The sequence below is a fragment of the Simochromis diagramma genome, unplaced genomic scaffold, assembly GCF_900408965.1.
Source record: "Simochromis diagramma unplaced genomic scaffold, fSimDia1.1 OVJJ01000334.1, whole genome shotgun sequence".
NCBI lineage: Eukaryota > Metazoa > Chordata > Actinopteri > Cichliformes > Cichlidae > Simochromis > Simochromis diagramma.
In genome coordinates, this window is record NW_024386764.1 from 830,871 (window position 1) to 851,806 (window position 20,936).

At 45.2% G+C, this 20,936-nt stretch overlaps 1 protein-coding gene across 1 annotated transcript in view; it reads left to right on the forward strand.

Annotated features, from left to right (window-relative positions):
- The window catches only part of szt2 (SZT2 subunit of KICSTOR complex), a 106,800-nt gene that overhangs the window by 5,049 nt on the left and 80,815 nt on the right, over window positions 1-20,936 (forward strand). Inside the window, exons 3-30 of the mRNA XM_040029788.1 lie at window positions 153-278; window positions 510-683; window positions 4,489-4,659; window positions 4,942-5,064; window positions 5,879-6,041; window positions 7,164-7,270; window positions 7,446-7,656; window positions 10,375-10,545; window positions 10,635-10,866; window positions 10,974-11,103; window positions 11,422-11,567; window positions 11,947-12,099; window positions 12,180-12,294; window positions 12,525-12,730; window positions 12,881-13,117; window positions 13,691-13,769; window positions 13,846-13,934; window positions 14,479-14,644; window positions 14,772-14,889; window positions 15,133-15,246; window positions 15,433-15,636; window positions 15,797-15,894; window positions 16,282-16,420; window positions 16,486-16,794; window positions 16,877-17,084; window positions 17,442-17,489; window positions 20,090-20,220; window positions 20,432-20,696. Coding sequence (XP_039885722.1) covers window positions 153-278; window positions 510-683; window positions 4,489-4,659; window positions 4,942-5,064; window positions 5,879-6,041; window positions 7,164-7,270; window positions 7,446-7,656; window positions 10,375-10,545; window positions 10,635-10,866; window positions 10,974-11,103; window positions 11,422-11,567; window positions 11,947-12,099; window positions 12,180-12,294; window positions 12,525-12,730; window positions 12,881-13,117; window positions 13,691-13,769; window positions 13,846-13,934; window positions 14,479-14,644; window positions 14,772-14,889; window positions 15,133-15,246; window positions 15,433-15,636; window positions 15,797-15,894; window positions 16,282-16,420; window positions 16,486-16,794; window positions 16,877-17,084; window positions 17,442-17,489; window positions 20,090-20,220; window positions 20,432-20,696 — 4,433 coding nt within the window. The remainder of the gene's footprint in view (window positions 1-152; window positions 279-509; window positions 684-4,488; window positions 4,660-4,941; window positions 5,065-5,878; window positions 6,042-7,163; window positions 7,271-7,445; window positions 7,657-10,374; window positions 10,546-10,634; window positions 10,867-10,973; window positions 11,104-11,421; window positions 11,568-11,946; window positions 12,100-12,179; window positions 12,295-12,524; window positions 12,731-12,880; window positions 13,118-13,690; window positions 13,770-13,845; window positions 13,935-14,478; window positions 14,645-14,771; window positions 14,890-15,132; window positions 15,247-15,432; window positions 15,637-15,796; window positions 15,895-16,281; window positions 16,421-16,485; window positions 16,795-16,876; window positions 17,085-17,441; window positions 17,490-20,089; window positions 20,221-20,431; window positions 20,697-20,936) is intronic.

Sequence of the window (20,936 nt, forward strand, 5' to 3'; positions counted from 1 at the left end):
GTTCTACATGGACATGCTTATATTAGAAAATATGGTCTTTATTATTCCTGAATAATGCTGCCATCCAGTGGGGTTGGGCATCCTCAAACCCTCTCTCGCTCATACAGATGTGTGAACATCCCACATTTATGATTGTGCATGTTGTTGTTAAGGTGGAGGAGGCTGACCACATCTACCTGCTCATGAAAGAGGACTACCGGATCTCTAGGAATGTGCGACTGGCGTGGTTTCTTAGTAAACTTAACCAAATCATCTGTCCGGCTTCAAAGCCTGAAGTGGTGAGTTTCCTCTCCTGTCCTCATGATGGCCCAGCAGCACCAAGATCAAAAGTGGCATTAAGATTGGCACCCTTCTGTTATTATCCTTGTATATGCCACCGATGATTAGATGGTGGCTGCACTGTGACAAATTAAAGGAAAAATAGAGAGCTATTTTAACATTGTAACTGCTGTTCTGATTGGTCTCTAAAAGCTACTGCAGATCATATTTCCTCCCACTTCCTGTTGTAGCTGCACTCTGAAAATGAACTGGACCTGCTTAGCATCTTACCTAAAGGATGGCAGCCAGATATCTCCCCAACTTCACACGCATGCATACTGATGCCTTCCACCCGGGCCACCTTCCTGGCCCGGAGGTACCGCTTCATCATCGAGCTGGACCTGAGTCCCTCCACAGGGATTGTGGTAAGTCTTAAATGCACTGTCTCCTGAATGAGTTCAAACAATATTAAAAAGTGCTTAGTGCAAGAATAGATGTAATATTTAAGTTTGTTATGATTATTTGCTGTGTAAATTATTCATAGTGGACAATCCATTTGTCTGCTTGTCTTATATCAAGTACATCACGTCTCTTTCTGGCTCCTTAGTGTCTCAGTGTGTTTCCATTTGTAGTCAAGAAGGCTTTTAATTTATTCAGACGCTGTTAGAAGAGCAAAAAATATTTAAATTTGTGAATGAATTTTGCAAATGGTAAATATTTGATCACTTAAAGTGCTTTTTCTTACTCCAGCTGCCTCTTTATTTAACATTGGGGACAACCTGGGGTTCAGTATGTTGCTCAAGGATACTGCAGATGACCCGCTCTGCCTTCTGAGCTCACAATCATTTGCTGCTCTGACTCGCAGACGAAGCACCTCATTAAGATTTAGATTGTTCACTTTTAGTTGGTTGAATGTGAATCGTGTTCGAGCTGTTGCTCAGTGGGATGTTGCTACTCCGTACTGAAACCTCTCACAGAAAACTGGATGCATGGCCATCCATGCATGTGAAGCAGCACTGCATGGTGATCCAATGAACTCTTACCAAGTGCAATCACAAGGATAGAATTAAAGTCTGAAAGCACAGAACTGAGACTGTTGTTGTGCTGCTGAATGTGTTCCTCAGTCTTCACATTTGACCCTTTTTATATGAGACAGCACAGAGTATTCTGTAAATGCACACGCTGCACTGTTGAACCATATCGTTACATAAGAGAAGGACCTCATGCAGTTCAGAGGTTTCAGGTCCGCTTCTCTCAGCATGTCTGGTAACATATGGACAACGGATGGACTTATTTGCTTCTTTGTTAGCATGAAGCCCATATCTGGAAAACTGTTAAGCAGTTACTTACAGATAAGAGATATCCTTATATGGTGTAAAATATAAAAGAAGAACTTATTTTTAAGTGCCGTAAACCTGCATGACTTCAAATTGGAACCTCGGGTTGCAAAAAGTATTAATTCCTTTAAATTACAACCTCAGTAAGAGATTTTTCATAAATTTATGTAGTTTATAAATTCACCTAATGTTAAAGGTCCCTTATTCCCATGTTGACGTCCAACATAACAGTTTGTCAAATCAAAGTTGCAGACCTGTCTGCTGTGGTGAACCCTGCTGATTAAGAGAGCAGCTAGAAGAAGCTTTAGGGCCGTGTGTGTTCTCTTTGGGGATTGTGGCTTCATCCAACAGTCCAAAGACATGCGTAGGGTTAAATTAAATGGGTTGAATGTAAGTGTGAATGGTGGTCTGTCTCTATATGTTAGTCCTGCGACAGACTGGCAACCTGTGCAGGGTCATGACAGCTAGGATAGCCTCCAACATCCACTACTCTCAGCTGGATAAGCAAGTGAGTAAGTAAGTAGATGGATGGATCTTCTAGAGTCAGAAAGCTGAATAAAGGAGGGTTTGCTTTAGTGTGGGCGTGGCTTGTGACTGAAGTTGTATGTGGGCGTGGCTTGTGACTGAAGTTGTATGTGGGCGTGGCTTGTGACTGAAGTTGTATGTGGGCGTGGCTTGTGACTGAAGTTGTATGAGTGCCATGTTTCTTTGTTTCAGTTACATCAGTGCTGTTTGTTACGTCAGCAGTTTGCTAAAGTAGTGCCAACACAAATGTTCCAGTCTTCACAGCAGAATGTCACCTAACATGTGAGTGACATCACAGTGATTCAATTCAATTTTATTTATATAGCGCCAAATCACAACAAAAGTCGCCTCAAGGCGCTTCATAGATACAGAGAAAAACCCAACAATCATGTGACCCCCTATGAGCAAGCACTTTGGCGACAGTGGGAAGGAAAAACCCCCTTTTAACAGGAAGAAACCTCCAGCAGAACCAGGCTCAGGGAGGGGCGGGGCCATCTGCTGTGATTGGTTGGGGTGAGAGAAGGAAGACAGGATAAAGACATGCTGTGGACGAGAGACAGAGGTTAATAACAGATATGATTCAATGCAGAGAGGTCTGTTAATACATAGTGAGTGAGAAAGGTGACTGGAAAGGAAAAACTCAATGCATCATGGGAATCCCCGGCAGCCTACGTCTATTGCAGCATAACTAAGGGAGGATTCAGGGTCACCTGGTCCAGCCCTAACTATATGCTTTAGCAAAAAGGAAAGTTTGAAGCCTAATCTTGAAAGTAGAGATAGTGTCTGTCTCCTGAATCCAAACTGGAAGCTGGTTCCACAGAAGAGGGGCCTGAAAACTGAAGGCTCTGCCTCCCATTCTACTTTTAAATACTCTAGGAACAACAAGTAGGCCTGCAGAGCGAGAGCGAAGTGCTCTAATAGGGTGATATGGTACTACAAGGTCATTAAGATAAGATGGGGCCTGATTATTTAAGACCTTGTATGTGAGGAGCAGGATTTTGAATTCTGGATTTAACAGGAAGCCAAAACAGGAGAAATCTGCTCTCTCTTTCTAGTCCCTGTCAGGACTCTTGCTGCAGCATTTTGGATTAGCTGAAGGCTTTTCAGCGAGTTTTTTGGACTTCCTGATAATAATGAATTACAGTCGTCCAGCCTGGAAGTAATAAATGCATGAACTAGTTTTTCAGCGTCACTCTGAGACAGGATATTTCTAACTTTAGAGATGTTGCACAAATGGAAGAAAGCAGTCTTACATATTTGTTTAATATGTGCGTTGAAGGACATGTCCTGGTCAAAAATGACTCCAAGGTTCCTCACAGTGTTACTGGAGGCCAAGGTAATGCCATCCAGAGTAAGAATCTGCTTAGATACCATATTTCTAAGATTTTCAGGTCAGAGTACAATAACCTCAGTTTGATCTGAATTAAGAAGCAGAAAGTTAGCAGCCATCCAGGTCTTTATGTCTTTAAGACATTCCTGCAGTTTAACTCATTGGTGTGTGTTATCTGGCTTCATGGACAGATAGAGCTGGGTGTCATCTGCATAGCAGTGTAAATGTATGCTATGTCTTCTAATGATGCTGCCTAAGGGAAGCATGTATAATGTAAACAGAATTGGTCCTAGCACTGAACCCTGTGGAACTCCATAATTAACCTCAGTGTGTGAAGAGGACTCTCCATTTACATGCACAAACTGGAGTCTATTAGATAGATATGATACAAACCACTGCAGTGCAGTACCTGTAATACCTACAGCATGTTCTAATCGCTCTAATAGGATATTATGGTCGACAGTATTGAATGCTGCACTGAGGTCTAGCAGGACAAGCACAGAGATGAGTCCACTGTCAGAGGCCATAAGAAGATCATTTGTAACCTTCACTAAAGCTGTTTCTGTGCTGTGATGAGCTCTGAAACCTGGCTGAAACTGAGTGATGTCACTCACATGTTGCCTTTAAAAAACAGTTAAGATAAGGCCTTCCTGCAAAGCCTCATCCTGAACTTCCACATCAGCCTGATGTTAATGTTAAAACTGTTATTCTCAGTGTGGTGAAAATCCATCAGACCGGCTCTTCAGTCTGCACAGCAGAGCTTCTGTGGACAGAGCACCACTGGTTGAGTCAGCTCCACTAGTAACAGACTTTAATTCAAGTTTAATGTTTTTTTGACGTAGACATGGGCTCTTACAGTGGCTCCATTGATGCATGTAAAGAACATGTGTTCAGTTCAATATAAAACCTCTGCCTAAACTGGGCAGGTATGAATGTCATAGACTGAGGGAAACAGCTCACACTGAGTCCTGCCTCTGGTGTACAATATGCCAGATCATTTGGTGTCTCTGTGTTACACGTTGGTTTTGTGTCCTGCAGGATGACAGCACAGGCGAGATGATCTTTGATGAGGTCTTCCACGCCTTGTCAAGGTGTCTGGCTGGTCTGGTTCAACCATTCAAAGTCCCTGGAACAGATCGATTTTTCAAGCCTAAGATCTTCATCACCATCCTTGCATATTCCTCCATCATTGGCCTCCCTTCACATCAGGTAATGACAGTAATTTACTTTAGTCATAAAAATGAATGAAACAAATGTCTTCGAGAGTAACTTAACGCCAAGAAAAGCAGAGTTTCTCTCTCCAGCACGTGTTTATTGCCCAGCCCACATTGGTGTGGAGTGCTTCACGCTTACTTTAATCTCTCTCTTTACTATGTTTGACTACATTTCAGCCACCAAAGCACACGTTGGGTTAGTTTCTGTGGGAGATGTTAGGCTGCTGTAGATGTTTGTGCAGTTCTCTGACGGTCTTTAATCTTTTGTTCCCTGCAGGTTTTGGTCCAAGGATGCCAGCTTGATAAAACAGACCTGGTTGAGTTCTTGCATCGCATCTACCAGCAGCTCAGAGCGTTGGAGAGTAGCATCGCAGAAGTCCTGCATCAGCAGCACGAACAGGCAAGTGCACACTAGCAGAAATGACACTGTGCTAGCAAGAATGCTGTAACTATTAGAGAAACACTGCAAGTGTAAAAGCTCTCACCAGCACCCTGTAAAGCTCCACCGTGCCTTACAAGCAAAAATAAAACAACATCCTACTTTATCAGACTAGATTAGCATCGCTCTTCAGTTTGACCCCGAACATCCTCTCCACGATTGGCTTTCAACCACAAGCACCTGTTGTATCCATGGTTACCAAAAACAGCATGGGTGTGATACTTTAGCCAACTGCGGCTGGTTTGTTACGCCGTGTGATTCACTCGTGCCCCGTTTGTAGCAGGTCATTGTTGTTAAGAAAAAGATCTTCTGTCAAAGATCTTTATTGAGTGGTTCATTTTGGGAAGATGGGCCAGACTTTAAACAGCTATGTCTGAGTCTTTTTGTGGGTCGACTGATTATGCAGGTCAGTACAATATCGTCTCTCATCACACGGCTGATAATCCCAGGGGAGCGAGTAGCTGATATCCTGATATGTTAACAAACACACAATTCCCTGCTGACATTATTCACTGTTATTTGCTAGAAAACAAACAGGGGCAGACTTTGCACTGCATTCAGTGCGTCACCTTGTCCACCTATGAAAGCACATGTTGTAACTGCCCTCAGCAAAGTGAACTAAAAGCTCCTCCACCTGGGGGCAGCTTGTGAGTCTACATCAAAGCGTGTCACAGTTTAATGCTGCTTTATAAAGAATGAGTGTGGCATTAAATCCTGCCTTCTATGTTGTGCATTAAATGTGTCCTAACACATTTATATTTCCTTTGCTTCTTAGTGCGTGGAGCCGTCACAGAACTCAAGTGACCAGAGCAGCGGCTTGGACGAGCACCCCCACCGGACGCAAAGTGTTTCCATGGTGTCAGCTGAAATGGGGCTGGTCAGCATGGTACGCCAGGGCATCCTGGCCCTTCAGCTGCTGCCTCCCAACTCCAGTGCAGGTTGGTGAAGTTACACTTCAAGTATCAGAGGTGTTATTTAGCAGTTTCTCTTTCGTTGTCATGCCTTATTTAAAAAACGTCTCTTCTAAGAACAAATCTGTTTTTATGCAGATGATTTTGCACTTGACATCCACAGATCAAGAGAACTGTTTCCTCAGAGCCCAAAAGGTTGATTCTGTTCATCTGGACGTTTTCAGTGGGGGAGGAGTTTCGTCACTAATCTCAGCTGACTGCAGGGTTCAACCTTATAAACAGCACATTTCTGTGAAAAGGGAACGACCACCTCTGAAGCAGAGGGTGCATCTGTCTCCATCTTACATGCTGTGATTGCAGCCGTTCCCCACCTCTCTGTGAATGGGACTCATGGTCTTTGATCAGTGGTGATGAGGATTTGCATAATTATGATGAAGGTGACCTCCCAGCCCATTGTTCCTTCAGTGGGCTGGTTTCAGTCATTATGCAAATGTCCTGTTTATAAGATTGAAACCTGCAGTCAGCTGAGACTGAAGACGTCACCTGGATGAGTGAAAACGCTGATGAAGAGTATCAGCCTTTTGGGATCTACTTACCTGGATGATTGTTTCCTCAGAAATAACTGTTAACATCTGAAAGCACACAGTACTCCATCAGATATTCCTGATGTTGTTTTCCTGCTGTATGGGTCAACTTATTGATCTGATGTGAACCACTGAAGTCACACATCTGGGACTTTGTCATGGCTTCCTTTATTCTGCAAGCCAAGAAACTGTTGTTTTTATAGAGTTTATGACATGATTGATGGAGGAAGAGTGCACACTCTCAGACAGGTTAAATCACTGATGCACTCAGTTTCTCTTCTGTAAAATGACAGGTGTACTTATGAGAGAAATAAAAATAGAGAGGTTGAAACTCTGCGTACATTTGTTTTAACGTTAAGTTTCATTAATGAACAAGTAAATGCAGTCGCATAAAACACACATAAGCTTCCTGTAACTTTTAAAGGTTTTTAATGAATGGTTTTGTACCACATGACAGTCATTTATGTGACGATCCTGGAGCGATGGATATAAAGTTGCCAGTGCTTTACAAAGAAGAATAAACTTGGAACACCGACTCCTTTCTTTACTTGTCTTTCTGTCAAAGGCATCATTATAATCACGGACGGGGTTACGAGTGTTCCTGATGTGGCCATGTGTGAAACCCTGCTGAACCAGCTCCGGAGTGGAACCATCTCCTGCTCCTTTGTACAAGTAAAGACAAGAATCTAACTCTGTATTCTGAATATACATTTTTGTGTGCAAGAACTGTTATCTAAAGCAGTCACAACAATCGTTTTCCACAATGGAAGTGATGATGATTATTATTTAGAGATATTTAGGGGATTCTCCAGCTGCTCGTCTCTGAGTCCTGTTTTTGCATGCACAGGTTGGCGGGGCGTACTCCTACGACTGCAGCTTTGGCTATATCCCCAACGTCGAGCTGATGAAGTTCATCTCATTAGCCACTTTTGGCTCCTACCTGCCCAGCTGTCCTGAAGTGGACCTAAACAGCGAGGAGATGAATGCCTACCACAAAGCATTTCTAACATACTCCTTCCTCAAGAGCCCCGAGTCCATGAACTCAGAGTATTTCTGTGGTGAGACAACGATGTACAAGTCTGATGCTAGTTTTTTTTTCATCAGTCCTGTGAGCACTGGTTCAGTGACAGGATGCAACACAAATTAGCTCTGACAGTTTTTAAAACTGTGCAGAATCTAAATATTTATTCTTTGTTTTGAAACACAAAAGCTGTGTTTTTTTTATTGTTAACGTTTTTTGAATCCTCAGTCTTAATGACTCATTTTACATGAATATATGAGCGTTCCCCCATCAGGCCTCACAGGACAGCACTCTGGTTGACACCACTGGTACCAAACGACCGGTACCGGTCTGTGAGTCGCTTGGTACCGGTCCGTGAGTCGTTTGGTACCGGTCTGTGAGTCCTTTGGTCTGTGAGTCCTTTGGTACCGGTGCGTGGTACCGGGCCGCGAGTCCTTTGGTACCGGTCCGTGAGTCGTTTGGTACCGGTCCGTGAGTCCTTTGGTACCGGTGCGTGAGTCGTTTGGTACCGGTCTGTGAGTCCTTTGGTCTGTGAGTCCTTTGGTACCGGTGCGTGAGTCGTTTGGTACCGGTGCGCGAGTCCTTTGGTACCGGTGCGTGAGTCGTTTGGTACCGGTCTGTGAGTCGTTTGGTACCGGTCCGTGAGTCCTTTGGTACCGGTCCGTGAGTCCTTTGGTACTGGTCCGTGAGTCGCTTGGTACCGGGCCGCGAGTCCTTTGGTACCGGGCCGCGAGTCCTTTGGTACCGGTCTGTGAGTCGTTTGGTACCGGTCTGTGAGTCGTTTGGTACCAGTGCGCGAGTCCTTTGGGGAAAGGTATGTGAGTAGTTTGGTACAGGTATGTGAGTTCGTTTGCTACCAGTGCGCGAGTCATTTGCTTACCGGTCTGTGAGTCCTTTGGTACCGCGGCGCGAGTCCTTTGGCTACCGGTGCGTGATTCGTTTGGTACCGGTGCGTGAGTGTTTGGTACCGCGTCTGTGAGTCGTTTGGTCCGGTGCTGAGTCCTTTGCGTACGGTCCGTGAGTCGTTTGGTACCGGTTCTGTGATTCCTTGGTACCGGTGCGCATGGTCCGGTCCTGCGAGTCCTTTCGGTTACCGGTGCGTGCGTCGTTTGGTTACCGGTGCCGCGTCCTTTTTGTACCGTTCTGTGAGTCGTTTGGTACCGGTTGTGAGTCGTTTTGGTAACGGTGCGTGCGTACCGGGCCGCGAGTCCTTTGCGTCCCGCGTCCGCGATCTCCTTTGTACCGGTGCGTGAGTCCTTTGGTACCGGTGCGTGAGTCGTTTGGTACCGGGCCGCGAGTCCTTTGGTACCGGTGCGTGAGTCGTTTGGTACCGGTCTGTGAGTCCTTTGGTACCGGTGCGTGGTACCGGGCCGCGAGTCCTTTGGTACCGGTGCGTGAGTGTTTTGTACCGGGTCTGTGAGTCCTTTTGTACCGGGCGTGGTACCGGGCCGCGAGTCCTTTTGGTACCTGTTCTGTGAGTCGTTTGGTTACCGGCCTGTGATCTCTTTTGGTACCGGCGCTTGCGTCGTTTGGTACCGGTCTGTGTAAGTCCTTGGTACGCGTCGGAGTCTTTGGTACCTGTGCGTGAGTCGTCTGTACGCGTCTGTGAGTTCCTTTGGACCGGTTGCGTGGTACCGGGCCGCGAGTCCTTTGGTACCGGTCCGCGAGTCGTTTGGTACCGGTCTGTGAGTCGTTTGGTACCGGTGCGTGAGTCCTTTGGTACCGGTCTGTGAGTCCTTTGGTACCGGTGCGTGAGTCCTTTGGTACCGGTCTGTGAGTCCTTTGGTACCGGTCCGTGAGTCGTTTGGTACTGGGCCGCGAGTCCTTTGGTACCGGTCCGTGAGTCGCTTGGTACTGGGGTGTGAGTCCTTTGGTACCGGTCCGTGAGTCCTTTGGTACCGGTCCGTGAGTCGCTTGGTACTGGGGTATGAGTCCTTTGGTACCGGTCCGTGAGTCCTTTGGTACCGGTCTGTGAGTCGTTTGGTACCGGGCCGCGAGACTTGAGGCTCGGGTGTGAAATTTATGGTTTTCAGGGGTTTTATCGTTAGCTCTGGTTCCCTGGGTCTTTCCCGTGTTGCAGTTGTGTCTTATTTTGAAAGAAATATTTACGCGTTACCATAGTGACCAGAGAGCATTAAGGGGCAGAGAGGAGGGTGTTACTCTCAGTGTTGTTGGTGCATTTCAGGAGGACGCTGCTAATAAAGTTACACAGTGAATTCATATTTATTATTATATTTACAAAACACCACAGTTTTTGTCTCGGTCGCATCATTTTATTTTGTGTTTATCTGCCACACCTTAAAGGCCGGTCTGTGAAAATATTGTCTGACATGAAACCGTCTGTGGAGCAAAAAAGGTTGAGGAGCGCTGATTTACACCAAGCCTTTTTTACATTTTACTGTCAGTTTTTACAGAAAAGCAGCTGCTGAATTATAATATTAATCTTAAGCGTATCACAAATACAAGATATGATGAATTCTCTTAGTTCCATAGATTGTTAACAGTTACTTACCTGGGATCTCTTTAGCTACATTATATGAAAAACCAGTTATATTTCAGGTCATATGAAGGAATACATAGAATTATAAAAATGTCCGAGGAGTTCAAACACTGCTGCATTTATCGCTAGTCCTCTTGCTCTTCATTGTCAGCTTATTAGCGTTTGTAGGCCATAATCTCTTTATTGTTAGTGATGAAGATGACAGTGATGGTTCTAATCATCATGACACATACTAACTGCTTCTGTTTTTTGTAGTTTCCCAGCACAAGCTGTTCAATGAGCACCTGGTGTCGGCCAGTGGAAACCCTGCTCTGGTCATGAGGAGGAAGAAGCACACGGAGAAGGAGGTCCATGCTCATCTAATCAGCGTGCTGTCTGTGAGACTGAGAGAGGGCTACACCATCACTGACATCAGCCTCACTAAAGGTAAACGGCTGTGTGTCTTTACTAACATCTCACACCAAGTCAGGAAAACTGAATGTTTGTGTTGAGACTGAAGCTGCTGGTGACATTAGGTGGGACTCAGCTGGAGGTGAAGCTCGTGCTCTTATGGAAACACAACATGCACATTGAGTATCTCGCGGCTGCCTCCTGGCCACTGGACCCCTCCAAGAGAACCACCAGAGTGGAGGTGACGATGGAGGGGAGCTACGACATCTTGCACGACATCAGCTGCACCCAGAGGAAACCCATCACCAGCCAGTACCGCACCTCTGTCATCCGGCGCTTCTGGAACACACTGCAGAGGTACGACATGAGGACTGGAATCTGGTTTCCAGTTAGAGACTCTGTGCGATCCCACCATCATGTAGACATATTGATATGAAAATCCATGTGCTGTTTGTCCTTTCCAGCATCAACCAAACTGATCAGATGTTGGTGCACCTGCAGTCGTTTAACTCGATGCCTGAGAACTACATGATTCCTGAGAGCACCAAAAATGGAGTTCCCCTGTTCTACATCCCTCCTGGCTCCACCACTCCGGTCAGCCTTGTTGTTATACTTCACACTATGTTGGGAACTTACCGACTCTTATGATCTGTGTTGGTGCAAGGTTTAAAAACTCTGTGTGTCACAAAGTGTTGCTTTTGCGTAGTTGCATTTTTTCTTGGAAAACTTTCATCCCGAATGCTCCTAAATCCTGCAGATTTATGAAGCAAGACACCAGAATGGACCTAAATATTCACAAATTGTTCTTATTGTTCCTGCTGTGTGGGACCTACTAACATGTAGTGTTTGCAGAGACCAGCTCTGTTTATCTGTTTGTCTCTTAACGCTGTCGTGTCTCTCCTCCTCCTCCAGGTCTTGTCTCTGCAGCACAGTGGATCCAAAGATTCCTCTCAGTCCCAGTTTGCATCATACTGGAAGCCCATCCTCTCCATGGACGCCAACTTCTGGCAGAGATGGCTACACATGCATCGCATTGTCATCATCCTTGAGCATGATATGTAAGAATAATGAATCTCCAAAAGTTGATTCTGTTCATGTGGACGTAGCGTTTTGTGGGAGAAACGTTTCGTCATCATCAGGTGACGTCTTCAGTCCCAGCTGACTGCAGGTTTCAATCTTATAAACAGCACATTTGCATAATGACTGAAACCAGCCCACTGAGGGAACAATGGGCTGGGAGGTCAGTTCCTTAATCTTAATTATGCAAATCCTCATGACCCTTGATCAACAACCACTGAGATTTCCTTACCTGGATGATTGAGCATGCATTAAGAAAAATGAAGCTCTTGTATTCTTTTTATCAGCCATATTTGTTTATGTCAGCTTGTTTTTCTTTGCCAGTCTTTCATTGTTACCACAATACTTTGACCTTTGCAGGCCTGTCCCCAAACATCTGCACACACCTGGGAACAACGGGCGCTACAGCACCATCCAGTGTCGCATCTCCCACTCGGCCCTCACGTCACTGCTGAGGGACTGCAGCAGCTTCGTGCTGGTGGAGGGTTACTCGTATGTAAAACTCATATACAGGTGAGACGACAGGTGGTGTTGGCTGATGATGTTTAAGACTCACTGCTTCTGCCTCAACGCTCTTTGTTTTTTCTCAGCAGCTCTTCTGATCAGCCTCCCACCTCCTTCTACTTGGTGCGTGTCATCTCAAAGACCCCCTGCATGGTCCTGCGTCTGGGTTTCCCCATCGGCACACCGGCCCACATTAGGAACAAGGTACTCAGTGAAAAAACATGGGGCCAATACAATATCAGTGTTATGATCCATAGCTGTTAGTAGATGACAGTATTGTATTTTTTGTGCACTGTTTTTACAAAATGCGGTTCTCCATTTCTTTTTATAAAAACATGAAAGGAGGTTATGGGACACATGTATGCTCGGGGAACAAACTGCCCCGCTTGTAACTCTCTGTGAGACTCGTGTTGTGCTTTGTTTTCTAAAATCAGATTGTGGATGAGCTGCGAGAGCAGATCCTCAAGCTTCGCTTCCCTCATCGTGTTCAGAACAAAGAGGCAACACCCAAAACCAAGAGGAAGGCTGTGGGCCACCCGTCTCCATCCAAGTCTCCCTCCATCCCTGCTCCCAAGCCTGCGCTCTCTGACAGACCCTGTGTGGTGGTGGTCAGTAAGCCTCTGGAAAAGCTGCTTATCAGGTCGGTCCATGTCATAGTAGGCCACCAGAGGAAGGTCATGTAATCTAATAATAAATAAATAAATGCATAACCACTTAAAAGTACTGGTTACACAGTTTGCTGTTGCTACCAACAGCAACTGAATGGAGACTAACTGCTGATCCTGTGCAGGTATGACAAGCTTCCTCTAGACTTCAGGACTCCCTTCATCTTCAACATGGAGACCTTCCCACTGCCCTCCAGCACCGCTGCACCCCTCAGCGTGGCAGCAAACCGCACAGCCTCCTCGACGCTGGCCTCTCTGTCACGTTACTTCCTGCACCAGCGTTGGGTGTGGGCCGTGCAGAGCAGCCAGGGACCGGCTGTAGCCATGCAGGCTGTTGCCCATATCCTGTCCATGCTCTCGGAGTAAGTATTTTGATTGATTGAATCTTTATTTTGAACGTGTTGAAAAAGTACAACAAAATAGAATTAAAAGAGACAAATGAACAAAGCAAAACAAAAGGAAAACGAGCAACCACAACTCCAAATAACGTTCATGTTCAAAAAGGAGCAGGAAGAAGCATGAGCTTATTTAATCCCACCCCTTTTCCACTATCTAGTATCAATAGACTACAGAAATACCTCCTTGCAATTACATTATATGTTATGTGTAATTTTTACACATAACATATAATGTTATGTGTAAAAATAACATTACTCTCTCGGAGTAAGTTCAAGCTGTTAAATGTGATCTCTTTAAAAACACCACAGCTACGAATATAAATGAGCCAGAGGAAGAAATACACGCATTTGAGCAGCAGTTTTTCACCGTGGTTTTGATGGTATCTACTCTGTGGTTATGCAGCTCTCCCATAAATCACACTGGAACAAACAAAGATGATTCTGATCTAAATTCAGGATTCTTTAAGTGCCGTGTCTCTCTTTACAAATTTCTTCTCTTTGAGATGCAAAACCTTAAAATTGTCCTGATGTCTGCAGGATTCGCCTGTCAGAAGGCTTCAACTTTGCTGCCAGTGGCGAGGGCATTATAAACATGGTGATCGAGCTGCCAATGAAGGTAAAGCACAGCAGGACAAACTGCTCTCCCAAAGTGATTCTCTGTGATCCTGATTTGGTTTTATTTGTGTCTTCAGGGAACGTCAGGAGACGTGGACAGAGAGAGTCACTCTTGTATTGTTCAGTATATCCTGTTTCCCCCTCACTCTACCTCAACGAAGGACAGGTAAGCCTGTGTTACGTTTCGGTGTAACACCTGGCAGTACCCATAGTTTAGACCAGGACACGCTGTTAGGACGCAGCTTTTATTAAAAGCAACAGGAATGTTTGTCACTTGGTTTGAGTTCAGCGTGATCAAAGTCTACGTTTAGTTCACCTGTTTATTAAAGCTGCAAATAAGCAACAGAAACCAGAAACAGTGGATTTCATTTAAACCTCAGAACCTCTTAAAAAACAGTAACCTGTACATAATGCAGCATTTTACATCCAGGCTCAGTTTGACTGATTTATTCATGTTTATTGCAAAGCTGCAGCTGGTCAGCGTGTGGTATCGACAGTGATGAGGAAGAAGCTGTGTGACTGACATGTTTATGTTCCGCCAGCAGCGTGTCGTTGTCATTTAATCTGAGATGCCCTGATACTGTGTCGATGTCTGCAAAGTGTTAATCTAACACGAAGCCCTTTAACACAGGTCAAAATGTTTGTGCAGGTTAAGCTCAGCTGAACTCTTCAATTTTCAGCATTTTGTTTTGTCTTTCGTGGAGTTCTAGCTTCTCCACCGACGACGACAATGACACCGAGGTGGAGGCAGTCGACCTGGACACGGAGCTGAACCTCGTGACCGAATGCTGGGTGGAACCGCAGTGCGGCACGGTGAACTGCACGGATCAGCACCGCTCCTTTCAGGGCCTTAAGTACCAGGAGCTCCCTCGAGCAGTACGAAAAGCTGGCTTATACAAGCTGCTCTCAAACTAGAGCTCAGTTTGCTCCGTTTGTGTCTGTATGTGAAGCTTTGCTCGTCAAAAGCAGCAGGTTTGGTTTACGCGTCCCTGTTGTGTTGCAGATCTTCCCGAGGGACTTGGCCTGCATGTCCACCATGATGACCTTTGAATATCTGAGCCAGCTGTGTCAGAATAAGGATCAGGTCTGCTCTCTGCCAGCTGGACTCAAGGATGCACAAGGTAACGAACGTAGCTTTTAATCAGCGTTAGCCAAACGTCTCACATCACAGAAATGCCTGCAAGAGTCGTGCCACGCTGAAGTGTTAGCACTCAGTCTGCCGTTGTTAGACGTTTGTTGAGCTCATTCTAGTCAAACATTAAACTAAAGCTGAATACATTAAAGCCTTGATGGCTCAGCGGATGCGATTCTCCAGTTTTTGCTTGTTTGAAAATGTGATGATTTTCCATTATGTGTGCATGCAGGAGAACATCTGGTCTCTGAGGAGAGCATCCACATGGTCCCTTTCCAGTTTGACCTCATTAAGCTGCTCCCAAAATGCCAGCAGGTTGAGCTGTTTTTCGTCACATTCAGCACAGGTACGTACAGCACGTTTTACTTCAACCTGCTTTAGACAGAGTAGCGTACTGTATATGAGGGCTCGCTGATTTTAATGCATCTCACTTCCATCTGTGTCCTACAACATGCATCTATACGCTTAGAAATGATAATAAATAAATAAATATAATAAATCGATTTGAGCGCGTTTCCCTTTTTGTGCTCAGCGACGGGGAGTGAGGAGCAGATGAACAGCTCCCACTGCCTGCCCAATGAGCTCCTGCTCAGCCTCTTCCACACCAGCCTGGAGAACGAGCTGAGTGACAGAGAGATCCCGTTAGCTGACGGGGACCACGTCGCCTTCATGCATCACATCTTGGAGCGGGAACGAGACGGCCACGTCGCTCCTTTCTCCCTGCCGGTTATTAAAGGTCTGTACGAGTCTGTGTCCAAGTGGACGTGAATCTAGCCAGAGTATCTCCTGGAGGTAGATGATCCCATTATAATTGGAAAAGAATGATAGGAGAGTAACAAAATATGAGTTTTTTGTTCTCTACTTTATCAGTTTCTCTGTCGTCTCGGTTTCTTTAGAGGAGTGCGCCAAGCCTCCAGAGAAACAGGACATGGTGACGTCATTCTACACGGCCGGCAGCAGCAGAGAGGTGATGGGGTCAACCAGCACTTTACAGGTGATCTCCAACATTTGCACAAAACCAAACCTGTGTCACTTTTAAGTGTTTTTTATTTATGTTGTTATAATGCAGCTAGTGATGATCTGTTGAAGCCTTTGAAAATGTTTGAATCCTACAGCATGTGCTTTAGGCTTGATTGCCACACGTCTGTGATACTTGTATTGTTTTCTTTAAGTCTGCTGTTTCTAGATAAACGTACTAAAGTAAATCATGGGATAGGAATGCAAACATTTCTCTAATAAATTGAAATTGTCCTTTTGAGCTCTCTGACTGTTTCTGCAGGTAATGAGGCCACAACCACACTGGAAATCTGCAGTGGGAGCTGCTTCAGGTCCCTCGTTGGTCTTTCCTATATTCGTGACAAATGTCTGTTGTGTTTGGCAGAGTTTCAGCAATGCAGACCTTGTGGATGAAGAGCCCCTGTTGTTGGAGAGCAGCTGCTCTGCGCCACAGTGGAGATGTTATGCCAAGTGCATCAGCTCCCAGCATCTAATCCTCACCTTCCTTCCTGCTACCTTCACAGGTGAGTCTGGAGTTTGTTGGCTGTGGTGCTTCTAGCGCGCTCTCATGATGTTTGTTATGTTGCAGATGTTCTGATGTTGATGGCTTCAGGAGAGAGCGAGCCTCGCAGTAATGTGAGCACACAGGAGGACGACACTTTGACCCCCAGCAACAAATCTCAGGCTGACTCTTTGTCTGGATCCACTGGTGGCTTTGAAGGGTCCGAGTCTGGACTCAGCCTGCGCTCTAGTCGGCGACTGAGCTCCAGCACCGCCAGGTCCCCTGTGCTCTCATCTCCATCTGATGGCCAGACTGGAGCTGCTGACTCCCAGACCCTGGAGCAGAACAGCTGGGACAGCAGAGGCTCAGAGATGGAGAGTTGGATGCCGGGCTCAGGTGAGCCTAAAACCACACGTCTGCAGGATTTTAATTGTTCAAACATTTTGCACAAAGATTTACGTTTTTCTGATGTTTCCAGATGCTGCAGAAAAAGAAGGAGTCCACTTCTCTGAGCCACAGAAGTCAGACTTCCATATCAGCCTCAGCAGACAGCTTTCCCAGCAGAGCACTGGTGACAGCAGCCAGCTGAAGTGTCCAGTTTACGTCTACAACTGTTCACTGGAGAATCTGAAAGAGCAGCTGGTTCACCCAAACTCCAGCCGCCAACCCAGGGACGTCTTCTTCAGGTACTGAGGGAAAAACAAGCAAGCATTGAAATACTGAAAGACAAGGAAGGTTTTACAGTTGTGTTGCCAGTTACAATTATAAAATGATAAGAAGGTCTTATAGAATTATTGTATATATTTGGGTCTTTTTGTAACCTTGGCTATCTCATAATAATGACACTGTTATTGCCTGGAACACAAAAACCGTCACCAAATACTGAATATGGATCATCTAACCCAGTCTTAGAAGTACTAGACGAAGAGGAGCCGTGTTGTAATTAGGCTTTGTCATGATTGTGTGACGCACTGTGAGCCTTGGATTGTTGCAGTGGAGATGTTAACATGTGTGTCTCTGGTTGTCTTCACGGGTGAGAATAGAGCCCGAGATGCAGAGTCCTGGGAGATGTGTCAGCAGATGAAGTTCAGGTAGCACACTGTCTGTCTGTCTGCTCTCCTTCTGTCTGCTGAGGGGCTGCTCAGCTTTCTCTGGACACTTCTGGCAACTTAGGGATGCGCTTGTAGAGCGGGACAGTGTGGCTTTCCTAAAACTAGGCTGGTGAAAGCATCTACTCCCCGGGCCTGTCTGTGCTTCCTCCTGTTGCTGCAAACATCAGAGAAAACCACAGACGCTCATCAAAGGGTCACATTTCTTCTTCTGTTGCTTATTTGGAGCTCTGACATTGTTGAAGTCTCTTAAAACTGTGGCCTTGCCTTCATGCCTGCTCTCCTGTCCTACTGAATAAGACATAAAAAATGATGTTTGGTATCATAAATACCAAGACGTGTTTTTTTTGAGGTTGTAAATCAAAATTGCCTCAGACAGTCACTTCCTGTGGGATGGGGGAAGGAATGCAGGTTTAAGACACTTCCAGTTTAGACTGATATTTAAACCTGGGATCTACATCCATGTTTTATATACAAGGTTTTTATCCACGAACATGAATTATGACAGTCTCAGCGGGATGCTGGACTCGCTGCATTTATATGTATTAACACTGATACTATCACAGGCTGCAGTTTTGTCTGCTGCTCTTCAGCTTTGTAATTTGTTTTAGTGCAGAACCAGCCTCACTGCTGATGAGCCAAGGATTACACATGAACTATAGTTTTAATTCAAAGAGATGATGTGGACAGATCAAACTTTCTGTTTACATTATTTGTGCTGGTGTGACTGAGTAATGCAATAATTCAGTTTTCTGTGTGAAACAGCACTCACTGCATGCTTGAAGCTGACAGCAATAGTTTAAAATAGTTGGCAGTATTTACTGGTGCACCTCAGAAACACTGAATGTGGATTGTAGTGATATTTGAAGCCAAACTCTGTTAGGTCGGCAGGATATTTGTCAGGGATGATTATTGATACCTGTTATTCTATATAAGAGTGTCACACAGACACTGCACTCTGAACAGTGCAGATCAGCCTATTTAACACCACATGCAGTTTACACGAGACAGTTTTATTTCTTATATGAATGTTATTTATTTTAACTGTCATGAACAGGATGTGACACGTCATAATAATAATAACAACTGTGCTGCATTAAAACAGCAGGTGGGATAGCCAATCGTTAAGTGATGACGTCTGAACAAACTGCTCCGTGTTTATTAAGGCTGCTGTGTTTTTAACATGTTTTAATACTTTGTACCTTGTTCTAATCTCAACAAGCCCGTAAAAACAGTCAGTGATCACTGTCGGCCTCTCTCGGTTTTAATCATCACTGTTCATTTTACAGCTCAGTGTTTAAACCCTTACGATGTAGCTGCAGCCCAGCAGCAGTATATTAATGACTAACCTCGTGTTGTGGATGGATTATCTCAGTTGTTCTCCTGCTGAAGTTTGGTCCGTTTACAGCATCCTGCCATGCGATTGCATTTGTCTCGAACCATCAGGAACCCTCAGGTTAACGTTTATCCAGTGGAAGAAAAGTTAGCTTGTTTATATTATGCTAACATAGCTGTGTGGCTAGCGATCACGTAGCACATCATTATCTACCAGCTAGCCCAACTTCAGTAACCCTACAAACGTCACTGCTGTTTAGTTTTCTGTCTTCATTCATGTTGGAAGTGACAGCAGAGCTGTACGTTTGAACCAGAACGTGCCAGATATCATTTAATCTGGAGACTTCCCACGTACCACTAGATGGAGCCAAAGTACCACCAGTGGTACGCGTACCACAGTTTGTGAACCACTGATGTAGCGGGAATGCAGAGACTGGTGATGCTTAAACTGACAGCATGGGGCCATGACATATTTGTAAACATGTAAAGTCATGCTGATGTTTATAAACAGAAGCATACTGGAGTCTATCCTAATACTTAGAATGGGTTGACTGGGAAACAATAAAAGACTTCCTGTGCTTAACTAACAGTTAACTCTGGGTGTCAATACTGAATTAAGACTGTTGTTTAGATGTTTGTGTCTTATTTTAAGTTTAAACTACAAACCTATAAACACACACAAATAACTTCTACACTTGGGTTAAAAATAGAAATATTGTTAAATGACTCGTCTCTCCCTGACTTTGACCTGATAAATCATGTTTGCTCCTCCCCTAATTCAGCGCTTCAGATGCTTGCTGTGGAGGTTCAGCTGTCCCTCACAGGCTTATTGGCTCCTTCGATGATGCTTAATCCCCAGTCCCAGTCACATAAGCATAGAGACCAGTCAACAACCACTGGTTAACATGGAAACATTCAAATTTATTTGCTTTGGGAAATGCATGTCGGCCATTTAGCAGTCGGTCAGAAGGATTTTGGCTTGTGAGGGTTTCATCGACTGGTCTCTCGGCCTTGTGACTGGGCCTGTACTGTGGTGCAGATATGGGTTCATGCTTACATGTAAGTGCTTATGCAAAACTAGGTGCAGTGGAACTGTCTGTATTTTAACCAGCACTGTTTTCTACATGTGTGAAATTGAGGTTTTATGTACTAACGTAATCTATCCTTGTGGGTTCAACTGATCCTTCATCATCCTGTCAGACCCGGGTTCCTCTTCTCAGTGTCTTTTCTGTGCTGTTGTTCCCCAGCAGGTCTCTATCTCAGGATCGCAGCAGTCCGTCTCCTTGGACCGACCTCCTGTCTCAGCCTCACAAACACAAGGAGCTGGCCAACTACTGCAGCATGCTGCAGGAGCATTACCACCAGAGCTACGTCAAAGGTGATCTGTGTCCACCAACACGAATGCTTCAAGCTTAACTGAGTAGTCAAAAAGAAAAATCCTTACTCCACCAAAACACACACAGGATCTAAGGTTAAGTCCATCACAGCAGTGCAACATGTCACAGTCGTCCATGATTTCACAGGTGTTAAAATACAGTGACTGAAACTCGTCCGAGCGTCGTTTGGTTACGCGTCCATGTTCTTGTCAGGTGTATACCGCAGCCTGCAGCAGTCCTACAACATCAGCTCCCAGGACGTCCTGATGGCGATGGACTACTGTGAAGAATCGCTGCAGGAGATCGACATCACCTCCTTCCTGCAGACGCTATGTGGACACATCAGGGTCTTCAGGGAACACGGCAAGACTCCAGCATGGGGAGGAGGGCCTCTGAAAGCTTCAAGGAGCCCTGCCACGTTTATCCTTGGTGAAGCTGAGGGGGAGCAACTGGATGATAAAGTGGCCTCTTCATGCAGGTGAAGCCAATCATCAGAATCAGACACATGCCAGTCTTTGAGAAATGAGTTGCTTCTATTTAACAAAGTTAAGTTACAGCTTATCACCTTCTTATATTTTGGTTTACATAAAACATCTCAGCATAGGGAGTAACCCACGTTTCTGCCCATCCGTCTGTGGATCTGTTTATCTGGGGCTAGTGGCATGCAAACCATCAGCATAGTTTAGTCATTTGGTAATGATTTAAACTGTCCAGCAGG